This window comes from Chelon labrosus (assembly GCF_963514085.1).
Source record: "Chelon labrosus genome assembly, chromosome: 4".
NCBI classification, from domain to species: Eukaryota; Metazoa; Chordata; class Actinopteri; order Mugiliformes; family Mugilidae; genus Chelon; species Chelon labrosus.
In genome coordinates, this window is record NC_140340.1 from 21920024 (window position 1) to 21932942 (window position 12919).

At 39.8% G+C, this 12919-nt stretch overlaps 2 protein-coding genes across 2 annotated transcripts; both read right to left on the reverse strand.

The window, feature by feature from the left end:
• Positions 1-165: 165 nt before the first annotated feature.
• Positions 166-2878, reverse strand: LOC311486595 (homeobox expressed in ES cells 1-A-like). Its single transcript, XM_084542499.1, has 4 exons — positions 2145-2878; positions 1263-1423; positions 1029-1130; positions 166-563 (listed from the first exon to the last, which is right to left on the reverse strand). The coding sequence occupies exons 1-4, from the start codon at positions 2263-2265 to the stop codon at positions 363-365; spliced, it is 585 nt and encodes a 194-aa protein (XP_084398625.1). The 5' UTR covers positions 2266-2878; the 3' UTR covers positions 166-362.
• A 2831-nt stretch (positions 2879-5709) lies between these two features.
• On the reverse strand, positions 5710-12103 carry cyc1 (cytochrome c-1). Its single transcript, XM_084542493.1, has 7 exons — positions 11944-12103; positions 9998-10188; positions 8967-9093; positions 8286-8443; positions 8033-8193; positions 7048-7148; positions 5710-6627 (listed from the first exon to the last, which is right to left on the reverse strand). Exons 1-7 carry the CDS (start codon positions 12022-12024, stop codon positions 6523-6525), a joined length of 924 nt encoding a protein of 307 aa, XP_084398619.1. The 5' UTR covers positions 12025-12103; the 3' UTR covers positions 5710-6522.
• Positions 12104-12919: the final 816 nt, after the last annotated feature.

A 12919-nucleotide genomic window follows, 5' to 3' on the forward strand; every position in this document is an offset into this window, starting at 1 on the left:
AAATAGATGATTTGGGCTCAGATGAACTTCATTTATCTGCAGTATTACAACTGATTTCATCTGAAAGAATATTGTGCAACAAGAATAAACACAGACATGCTTTAATATTTTAATTAGTTTTAAACAAAATTTGTACAGCTCAGAAAAAAAAAAAACCTATTCACATACTGAGACACTGTGAAATTAAACATAAAACAAACTACTTTCTCACAGACAGGAGTTTTTGTTTGTGGTCTGAATATCATTGGATGTGCCAGTAATGTGATGTGGGGGAAGACAAAGCAGAGGTGATGATGGACGATGTCTGGATGAGGATGACAACAGGATGAATGCTAAAATAGTTCTCAAGTCCTTCACCAACATCATTGTTCCTCTTCCTCCATCTGAAGCTGAAGATGAGACGCGAGCCGCTGAACGAGCCCCCGGTCACCTCGACCGTCCTGCTTAACCTTCAGTTGACCTGTGACCTCGCATCCAAGGTCAGCCACGGCCGTCTGGACCAGCTGCAGTCGGGTTTCTCTGAGAGAACGACGATGCTTGGCCCGCCGGTTCTGAAACCAGATCTGAGGGAGAGAGGAAGAGATGTTCGTTAAGTACAAGATAAAAAAAAAAGAGACAATATATTTAAAATATTAATAATCTCATACATAACTGATTGCGTATTGATTACTTTAAGTCTTCAAGTGAGACAAAATCTTACTATCAGAATAGACAAATTCCCTTTTAGAGTTGTGTTCCATAGATTTAGCATTTATCTCCTTTAACACTGTCACAATAACTGTCAGACTTATTCATCTTTTTCTCACTTTTACAAACCGAGCATGTGTGTAACACTAGTAAATGCTAACTAAAGTAGCCTCAAGCAGAGATGAGGAGCAGATTATGAAATCTTTCTCCACAACACAATTTTCTTTTTCTCTTTTCAACTTGCAGCCTTCAAAATCAACACTTAACTTTAAAACAAAGGTACCATTGACAGACAAACTGACGTTAAAGGAAGTGGAAACAACAAAACTTTCTCTCTGCACCTGTATTCTGTCCTCATCCAAGTCGAGTCTCCCTGCAAGCTGCTCCCTCAGCTGGATGCCTGGGTAACAGTTTACCTGAAACACTGTCTCTAGTACGTTCACCTGCAGGACACACGCAAAGATTATAACAACCTGAAAGCAATCTGTTCTTTTTTTTAAAAATCATCAACTTTTTGTAACTGAACAGACTCGTTGAATGAAAGTGAATCATTTTGTGCATGATCAGCTGATCACCTGGCTGTTGGTGAAGGCCGTGCGTGGTCTGCGTCCTATGTACCAGCTTGATGTGGGTCTGGGAGAGTTCAGCTGCTGAGGATGATGCAGTTGTTGTCGATAACACTGTTGTTGCTTCGAGTAAAGACTGTTTCCTCTGTTCTCCTTCTCAGCTCCGATCTCTGTTTCAGTGGGACGAAATGGAAAAGGAGAACAATCACTCACTGAAGACCATTTACACTGTATATGCGATGTTGGATGACATTTAAGATTATATGATGCAAACTAATTTTAAATTAAATATTTAATTTAATGTTTATCATCAAAGTGGAGAACAAAACAATCGAAATGCTTCTAAACTTCATTATTTACTGCAGCATGTGTAACATCAACCGAAACAGTGACACTGATTTAAAATCAAAGCAAAGACAAAGAAGAGTAAGAAACACATACAGTAAAATGTCTGCTCTCCTACTAAAATAAAAATCAAAGAATAAAGATTAATTTAAAGGAGGATTTGGGTCAGCCTAACGTACAGAGTGGAGTTGTGGGCCTCCAATTGCAAAAGCCTCACCTCTGCTATACAATTACACAACAACCAAAAGCAAGTGGGCATTTGACCCTAGTGTCCTTATAATAAATACATGACAACCTTCTTCTAGTGAATTAACAGGCCTGTATTGTGCTGGTCTTTGAAATTTAGTAGAAAGGGAACGTATAAAGTGAGGATCTTCTGTCTGAAACACATTTATTTTCTATTTTCCTTGACTGTCAAATACAGCACACTTCAGTCAGAAACATTAAACAGAATGGTACTTTTATGTTAAAAAGAATGATTTGTGTATCACATGCAGTAGGAGTGAACTCAGTGTGAACTCTTCAGTAAAAACCTTTTCTCCTCACCTGCCCACGGTCGGTGGAGTTTCAGGCAGTTTCCAGGTCTTTCCAGCTCCAAACCCAGGATCCGATCGATGGAAAACGGTGGCCTGCTTTCTGTTGTGACAGGAGCCAGAGTGGACGCCATAATGATGGTTAGCTGATCGGTAAACAGCCGAGAGCAGAATGCCCTCAGCGTGATGATGAACAGAAGTACGGAAAGAAACCAAGGCAAAGGTTCTTCTGATTTCAGTCTCAAGAAAAATAGTTCCACGGGTCAGTTTGCTTCTGGTTAAAATCTTACTGACATGCAAGTCCTTCACATTGGTCCTAAGCCTAAACTGCGAAGGTGAATGAGTGGTTTATTCTGAGGTGCATGTGAACCAGCAGGATGACAAACTGCTGCCTGCTGGTTTAAATGGGAGTGGAGGATTTACACTAGCCACCAATTAGAACTGAGAAGAGTTTTTCCATGTGAATGGGATTCCCTGAGGTTCCATACAGCAGCTAATCTCTGCTAATTGTGTGAGTTACCTAAAGACAGCATATTTAAATGTTCTGCAAAACTCTGCAAAATTCCAAAAAAAAAAGAAACAAAAAACTGCTTAACTTAACAGATTTGAGTATGCATGTTCCCCCGTGTGTGTTTTCCCTCCGGCTATATACAGTACGGGTGTGTGAGATCAGGAAGAAAAGCCTTTTTTAAAAAACCCATCACCATGACAGAAATACAAAGCGAAATCATCTCCTTTTCTTCTGAATTACCAAAGTAGAAAATCAGTTTGGTTTCAACACTAAAAATACGTTCGTCCTTCTGTTACAGGCCTGCAACTGAGTTTAAACTAATAATAATAATAATGATAATGATGGCAATAATAATGATCTGGGGAGATCCGCTAATGCCATTAGCCTAATCTGTATGTGTTGTGATGCAGATGAAGCTCGTGGTGTCTGAATGCAGTTTGAAGCAGCAGGGAGGAAAACCTTTTCAGGACCAGATTAGCTCCTAATGAAGGCCTGCAGCAGCTTTAAACCAACAGCACACTTGTTTATTTATCCCTCAATGAAAGGTGGGATGGATGCGAGGATGCGATGACTGCATGCGGAGAGGAAGAGGCCACCTAATCTCCACCTCGCTGTGATTGGTGGTGATACGGCTGAAGGAAAACTTCTGCAAAACTTCGCTAAAGAAGATTGGAAGCTGCTATATTTGTTGACAGATGAGACCAAAGTGGAATAGTCTTGTTTAAATGAAAGGCTGTTTCACTGCATCAGGTCCAGGATGACTGGCCATCATTGATGGACCAGTGAATTCTGAATGATACCAGCAAAGTCCTGTCTGTCCATTATCACATGAGTGTTTTTTAACAGTGGGTTTTAGACATAAATGCGTGGATCTCATGTGCATATGAGGAGCTCAGCAGACACCACTCGCTTTATTTAGAAAGTGTTAGTCTGCGGCACCTCAGTAGCCACATAACTGAGTCTGCAAGAGGCTCTTTGCTCCTGAGGACTGGAGGAAAAGTACAGTGAAGATACATTGGGTCCAGAAAACCAGTGTCTGATGGATGGATGAGAGACACAGAAAGGCCCAGAGGAGAGCTCTACCACCTTTACAAAGACAAAAAAAGGTGTGCTAAAGAAATGTACAAACGAGCATCATATAACTAGGTTCATCATTTGCTAGGATCATCTAAAAACTATAGCATATTTTCACTTGTGTGCATCAGCACATCACATCACACATCACTTCATAACCACAGTATTGTTTTAAGGGCTGTATTAGTAGCAGTGTTATTATTGTTGTTATTCTTGCCATTTATCTTAAATAAAAGGCCACCTCTGACAGGGATCACCACAGATTCATTTTTATACTACACTTAAAAAATGAAACACAAGGCATAGAGTGACTAGGAATTAAGTTAATAAAAAGATGTAACCCAACATCTCATGGTTATTATGGGTCCTCATAGATTTGTTGTCATGGTTTGACCAGTTTTAACCTTTACAAGAAACACACCATAATTTCAGAGAAAGACTTTGGTGAAGCTCTTTTTTTTTCCTCAAATGCCACCAGCAGACTGACATTCTTGACAAATACTAGAAGGTAGTGAATTATCATGACTGTCATTTCAAGGTAAGCCGTGCCATTTTCCTGGCAGGAGACAGCGCTAGTGTTGAAAGATGCCGCACGTCACAAATCCTGGACCCATTCCAGCAATGGGGGCTTGTGTCACTTTGTTATGCAGAAGCAAAAGAACCAATGAATGGAATATCAGCATTACACATCAGTATTTCTTAGGGATTGTTATTCTGTTTACTGGAACTAAATACATTCAAAATTATTACAGTGTGAGGGAATTTCACATTCAAATACAAAGACATGATCAGAGTCACAGAGAAGGAGCTGAGAGCTGAAAACGTCTCATTCCTGTGGAAAGACTCCAGCAGCGCCCCCTGATGGATGATCCACAGCTGGTCTCAGGAGGTCTCATAGATGTGGCCAAACATCTGGGCAACCTGTCCTTCAACATCTGGAACAAGATGAAGAGTTTGGTCACCTACTCTCCTGTGATTCTGGATTCAAACACTGCAAATGCAGAACTCTTCCTGTCTGAAAACCTGACCAGTGTGAGATATGGACTGAGGCAGAAGCTTCCCAACAACCCAAAGAGGTTTGATTGCTTCCGGATCCCCTCAGAGGGGTTTAAGTCAGGGACTCACAGCTGGGATGTTGAAGTTGGAGAAAGTACAGAGTGGTTCGTGTGTCTTCCTGCAGAGTCTGTTCAGAAAAAAAGAAATCCCCCGTCTAGTTTATGGAGAATAGGATACTTTGATGGTAAATACACAGCACGCTCCTTATCAGACCCATCCACAATTCTTTCACTGACGAAGGAGCTCCAGAGGATCATAGTTTATCTGGACTGGAACCGAGGGAAGCTGTCGTCTCTGATGTTGACACTAACACACACATACACACCTTCACAGAGACACTGTTCCCATACTTTAACACAGTAAACACACGGCCACTGAAGATAATACCAGTGAAGCTTTAGAGTGCCACCCTGAAGAAAATCCACATTCGTCCAGTAAAAAAAAAAACGTTTTGCAGCAATGCAGTGGGATCTCTTCAAGCATCCACTGGGAAAGCCTAAAATCAGATAAGTGCAATCAGAGAATCCATCATGCATCCACCACCACTGTGGCAGTGATCCTGGAGAACTGAGTGGTATGCATCATGAACTTAATTAATACAAAATTATAAATGTTTAAAGTGACCAATTCAATTTATATGCAAGTAGTGCTACTCAAAGCAATGGAAGGATCATTCCAACAGTATAAACCTTTGATTACATGCATGATTAAATAATCCAATGTCATCATTGTCTACGGGGTATACTTTTAAATGTACATTCAGACAGTATATATTACATATACAGTAAATATATAGTATATATCATGTTAAATTTTAGTGCTTATTGTACCTTTAAACAAAATCCAATTTTTTGTATCCTATTTGAATAGGCATTTATGGCACTTTTCTGACTACATTTCCTTTTTTGATTGATTTATTAAAAAGACTGCACACAAATCCAGTTGGTTACATTTATTGTGAATTAAAAGAATTACTATGGTGGAACAGGCAGGACTCAGAACACCGCTGGGGTGATCTAATAAAATTATAACCTCATGACAAGTTTGTTCATTCAGCAGTTTATTAAATATGTACATGACAGAGCATAGATGCGGCATCAACAACGAGTCAGAAATGATCAGAATGACAGAGGCAGTATTAAAATTGGTTGGGGTGTGTGTCATGTTAACTGCTGCTGGAAACAAAAACTGCCACACAGAAAGATTTACTTTAAGATAATTTATTTTGTACAGTAAAACAGAGGTTGCTTTGTGGAGAGGACGGGGAGGATGGATTTACATAGAACCAAGATGTTGTGAACTTGGAGGGCAACCATTTCTAAGCACTTCCATTCTTAGTGAGTATCTTACAGAGTTGGATAGTCAATCAACTAATTAGTCAGTTGTGACAAAGAGTCTGATACAAGATGGCGTGAACTGCTTTCACTGACTCGCTGCAGATCAAACAAGCTTTGCGGAGGGTGCGTTCAAGAACTCCACGAATCTCTGACACAAAATTGCTCCGTGACATTCCAGACAGAGGAATATTCGTCACATAACTGGTTCTGGCATGCCACCAACTAAAAATAAAGGCATTTTCTGTAGGAATAAACATAGTTTATGTACTCTGTTCTCCACCCCCTCTTAGAAAGGCATGTGTGTGTTTGTCAGTTATTGCGGTTCGTTAAGATCATTATGATGTGAGCATTGTGGGGTCATTGAACGCAGCCTTCTCGTTTTTAGGCCCATCTTGGGGTGTGCTTGTTTCCGTTTACTTGGGAGGTCTGTAGGCCATCTTCCTGCTCTTCATCACAGACCACCTGTGTCTCTTCATGTAGTAAAGCAGAGGGATGAGGATGGCTGAGCCCATCAGCAGCTGTAAGAGAATGAAAACAGAACGATTAATTAAAGTGGACTATTGTTTAATTACGTCTACGTTCTACACTCTTCACCAACACAAGAAACTTCAAATAAGAAGAGAGGCTGCATGTCATAACATTCTTTTGCCCCATGTTTCCTGTGTGCATTTTCATTATCCTGTCAATATCCCAAGGTCCCTTTTATTTGTTTAATGTGTGATTACAAGATTTGTCTAAAATGTGTAAGTTAAATCACAGTATCTTAACCATAGACCACTCTATAACTACTGAAAATGCCAAAGCTGCTTGTGTTTTTTCCTCCTGTATCTGATGCAGGTGGAGGTGGTTTTCAAACTGAAAGTAAGGATTTGATCACATCAGTAAGGTATTGAGAACATAATGTGTATAGACACCCAGCTCTACAGTGTGCAGTGTACCTTCAGTCCCATGCGTTTGCGGTGGTCGTGCTCCGGCTCGGCCGCCCACCTCAAGAAAGTACACACGTCCTTAGCAACCTGACTCATGGTGGCAGGGGTTCCTATGGTGACAGAAAAACATCAGCACCACAATTTTAACTTCAGTAAAGAGAAATTCTCTCTCCTGGATACAGCAGATAGGGAGAACATGCTTCAATCATGTACCACCATTTGACTAATTGTAAACTGCAATAACAATCTAGTAATGTTATACTCAAAGCATGAGACTCAAAAATGAAAAGGAAAAGTTAAAACAAAAGTTGTTAAAGCCTTGCTGTAGTCACACTCCTGTCTAGTCTTGAATAAAGGACATGCTTGTCAATCTGTGTCACACTATTTAAAACACAGACCTGTATAATCTGTTTACAAGTGGTAAGAAGTTTTTTTTTTTTTTTACACAATCGATTCCTCAATAAACAATGAAACAATGAATCACAGTGATTCTGATGTGCATGTTCTTGGCTCTGAGTTAATAGTTATAAAATAAAAACAAGTTCTCAAAAATGATTGCTTTCAACTGCACTGTTGAAGAAATTGCTTTCTTTTTATTGTAGTTTCAGTTTCAACCAAAACTGCAAATTCATTTTGTACAGGAAGTCACACAGAAAAATGTCTGTTTTTACACTCAGTAACCAGTTCATTAGCTGCACTGGAGAATTCATTCTAATGTCATGAAGGAAGATTTAGAGCAGACTGTTATATTACGATGTTTTAACTAGTGTACCTAATAAACTGGCAAGTGAATATATGCGGGTGACGACACAATCCAGACAAAAAAAGTTGTTACTGCATGTCATGTGTGACATTATGAGAAAGAGGTTTTGCTTTGCTGTTTGCACTCTCCATTTATGAATGAGCTGACTATACTCAAACAAAAAAAAGGATGTAACTTAATGAGCTACCTTGACAAGTTCTGTTCAACAAAAGCAGTACACAGTTTACTTACCATCCTCAAACTCCAGAATCTCGTTGTAGATGGGCGGGGCCATGCCGATGGCCTGACCAGGGAAGTAGGGGTTGTAATAGAGCCCTTCTCTCACTGTCACTCCTGCTGGAGGCTCGCAGTAACCCGTCAGCAGGCTGAACACGTAGTCCTCTCCACCGTGTCTGAGGAGGGCAGGGAAACACCACAGGTGAACACTGAGGATAAGCAGATAATTGGGCGTTTTCATGGCTTTCAGGTTAAACTGTGAAGTTACCTGGCATTGACAATGTAGCTGAGGTCTGGGGGCAGGGCTCCATTGTTGGCGGAACGAGCTGCCTCAGAGTTGGGGTAGGGCTTTGGGAAGTAGTCTGACAGCTTTCCGGGCCGGGTGAACATCTCACCACTCTCATCGGGACCGTCCACTACTTCAATCTGAACCCAACACACAAGACAAATAATAAGAAAAGCCGTTTGGAGCCAGTCGACTTTTTGCAGCTTGTATACAATAAGTATACTTTATGACAGTTATCACTAAGGACTAAAAGTAGGATTCAGCACATGTGGGTGCAAAGACAATCACATCAATTAATGAATTTGTGGTGGACTATCAGAACAACAGGAAGCCCCTGTTTTGGATAGCTTCCAGGGAGAGGAAGTAAATATGGTAACTAGATTGTCATAATTAAGTTATGACTTAAAAAAAAACTCAAAGTTAACATTACTGCCAAATTAGATTCTCTATAAGTCTTTAAAAACCTAGAAATGTATCCGCAGATACAGACCAGTGTCACCATCTACTGGCGGAACGTAGGATTACATTCTTAAAATAAGAAAAACAATGACAGATTTTAAAACTATACCTGCTGTAAAATATTAAGATGTTGTGTGATCACTTTGAAATTGCTCCATTCAGTCACTATCATAACTGCTAACATGTCCACACATACAACCTCACCTCCTCAGCAAGAACCTTGACCTCTTCCTCTGTGTGCGATACTCCCACCAAGTTTCTGAAGGCCAGGTACTCCATACTGTGGCAGGCTGAACACACCTGCTTGTACACCTGGTAACCACGGCGAACACTGCAGGGACAGAGGGGGGAAAAAGAAAGAAGAGACATTGAAAAATGCGGAAATATTGAACTGGTTACTTGATCAGCAGAAAAACTGTTCCGATATCGATTCATTGGTTCAGTCACGTTTCCAGCAGAAATGGTCATTTTATGATTCTTAAGCTGTAATATTTTATCGCTCTTCGTCTTAAGAGACATTTAACTGATCATTATCCTGTTTTGTAATCAAAATATAACAAAACAGGACATTCAATGACAACACCCCAGTCCTCAGAAACATGTAGACATTTTTTTCTGACTTTATCAATTGATTAAACAGTTAAACAGTTATTTGTTGCAGTCTCAATTGTGAGTGAAATTTAAGGATACAAATGGAAAGATAACACAGATAAAATGTATACATCACTTAAAGTACTATGTGGAGTTTCTTGTTATGTAGCACTAACAGGTCAAAATCTTAAGGTAATTAATAAAAATGCCTTTCTAATCATTACTGTATAAAGTCTGTTTCAATTAACCCTTTATAGGGCACTCATTGAAATACTGGGAAATTCAAAAATTCAACCCTGGAGTGTTATTGTAGGGCACAAGAAGACTTTAAACATATATTTAGACCATTAGAACATAAGTACTAATTCAGGCACTTGTCAACAGACACAATATCACATTAGACAACATTGGGACACTTCTTCGTGGTACCTAATAAAGCAGTTCCGTTCAGCGGCCATTCAAAGCTGGACCTTGCGGACCACATTTGACAACTTTATTTAAAAAAGTCTCCTTATTATTCGTGAATGTGGAAAGCTTTCAAGTCTTTTGAACTAGCAGACTTTTGTTATAAGTTTTACATTCAGTATGCTTCCTCACAGTGATTATGGTTAACAGTTGGATGTGTGTGCATCCATCCAACATACCTAGCATGGTCCAGGGAGGACAGAGGTCCAGCATGGCTCCAAGGGTACTGAGGAGGGTGGAGCTCCAAGTCAGAGGCTTTAACAGACTGGTGCAGCATCAGAGCGAGCCCCGCCCCGCCAGCTGTGACCACACCTAGCGTCGACAGGGCAACCTTCTTGCTCCGCGGCAAGCTGGCGAAGGACATGTTGGCCTGCAAAGGAACAAGGGCACAACAAGACACAAGTCAGTCACTCATTTAAGATGACACAACAGGTGAACATACAATAGGACACATTCATTAATATCCTGTGTTATTTAGATATTAATCAGTCACTTGTTTAATGTATTGGTCAGCTGACATGAGAACACCTTTATTTTTCAAGCAAAAATACCAGGATGTCATTCGCAATGGATGCTTGTTAAATTTATATGGCCTTCAATTTAAAACCTAATAACAGTAAAACATCCAAAAATAATTCAGGGCTCTGGAATCATTTTATTTCTTTAATATACCATTTTCTGAAATTTCTTTAACAAAACTATTTACTAAAAGTAACAAATGTGCAAACCAAATATTGTTCTTGTTCTTATTAAACTGGGCCTCATTTTATTTGAAAGTCTGTGCCCGTACGCACAAAATGTCTAAGACAGGACCATAATGTTGTTTTAAACTGCAGCTTAAATTAATAGGACATACAGTTTATAAGGAAAACTAATTATAGCAAGCAGGATTGCAGCTTTAATGGTTATAGTGTTTCATTTATAACATTAAAAAAAAAAAAAAAAAACATCCAATTTTGCAGACTCAAATATGACATCTACAACTTTCGTGTTTGGTAATAAAACCACAGGTTTTGCCACAAATGTAGGAACAACTGAATTTCCCCACAGAGATAAATCAAGTCCTATCTTAACTTAGGAGGATAAAACTGGAATTGTTTGATTTATTTAACTTTAGAGGATCATAGACGATAATAATTGGAGATTAATTGTGACGCAAGTGCCCGATGCAGTGACTCTTCCACATGCAGCTGTCAAGCCAAAGGTTTAACTCAGAACACAGATGTAGTGTATCTACATCATTTACTTCATTGCAATGCCCTTGATGTGTGCCATCTAATGGTCCTTATGAAACCGTCCTTCACTAGTGCTTTTGTAACCAGACGGTAGGCATCACATTACAGCATGCTGCACCAATAAACAACAACAAGTGTATAGAATGAAACGCTGCTACACTTAGCAAAGGTTACAATAAACAAACTTAGTGACCAAATGACTTACTATTACTATAACTTCTGTTTTATTAAAGCCATTAACCGTTTTAAACACACAGCAGGGAAATATGATCTGACATGATCCAATATCTAAGATGACACAGACCTGAAGCTTGAAGTTACAGCAATATGCGGCTAAAGACGGCTTTTCTTCACCGGAAGTCCTTTCAGTCCTTGAAATGCTAACTAGTTAGCAATATTAGCTAAATTACATATCAGTAGCCCTCAGACCGAAAATTACACAACACAGACCGGAATACACACAAACACGGTGACAAAACATTCCGACATGCAGATATGTTTCCCTGTATCGTTATCTAAGGCAGAAAATGTTTTTATACCGGGTTGCACGTTTGCCGGGTGGCTGACACGACATCATGAGTTAGCTAACCGACTAGCTCCCTTCAAACAGCGGTGTTAAACGTCTGTATCGTTTATTTGAAGAGTTGCTGGCGCCGTGTCGATGTCTACAGGTTAAGAATGGTCAAATAACACGAGGACTTAAATTACAAGAGTTGGTGACATCCTAAAATGTGTGGGAACACGAGTGACCTTGTCTCACCCCGCTGCCAGACACTTAGCTAACGTTAGCTCTCTTGCAGGACACACCAAAGCAGCGCCTTTCTATCAAATTGTTCGTGTAGACACTGTCTCCCCTGGGCGGTAAATACAACACTCATCTATCGACCTACCGTGGGGGTCTTGATAGTTTTCGCCGTGCTAAGGAGGGCTCTCCCACTCCCCGATAGCACCACGACTCGTAACGCCGCCATCTTCTCTGCGATTCTCTGAGCTGGAAAGAGCAGCCTGGACCAGAGTCAGTGGGGACCGACACAGCGCTTTTCCGGCCTGAACCTCCAAAATAAAAAAATAGCCTGCGTGAAGTCGCTTTAGGTTGTTTTTATAGGAACTCTGCCCTCCGACTCTAACTGCCAAAATAAAACCATTGACACTCAGTTCATAAATTTAACAACACACATCTAGCTTGCTGTTTTGCTTTGGCATTATCTGCATGTATAGTTGGAAGCGTCCACTTAAAATTAAGATCAGTACTTAATTAATCTCCAGAGAGCCTTCCGAATGGCTGGGAAGACACCCCTCTCACAAGAATTTCTTATTCAAGTTAACTTAAACTTGCACAACTTCACAAGGAGGCTAAAATTATTTCAACTTTTACTGCTTTATCTGACGGGCTCCTTCTTTTATTTTGAAACCTCACCAAATCACCGGAAGTACACAGTAATCCTGGCTAACTTGAATCAATCCTTACACAACCTGAATTTACACAACCTTTTTTTTTCTTTTTTTTTTTTATTGTTTGGTAACCTGCTTTTAAATAAAATATTAATACATATGTGATTTTTAGCAACTCCAGTTATTTTTCACAACCGATCTGTTTGTAATAATGTAAAGGTGAAAGTCTAGATTTCGACTGCTTAATCACATTTGACCTGGATTTCAATGTTGGTGTCAGACTGCAGATCAACAGTAACACCTTAAGGTAAACACATTTTTAGAAACCGCTTGCAATTTATAGCCACTGAATGCCAAAAGCACTTCTTTGGTAAATGGATCACACCTTGAACGCAAATAACTTTTGAAGAAAACTTTATTGAACCACTGAACAATAACAGGTGCCATCATAGGGCTGTCTGTTGTTTTCCAGTT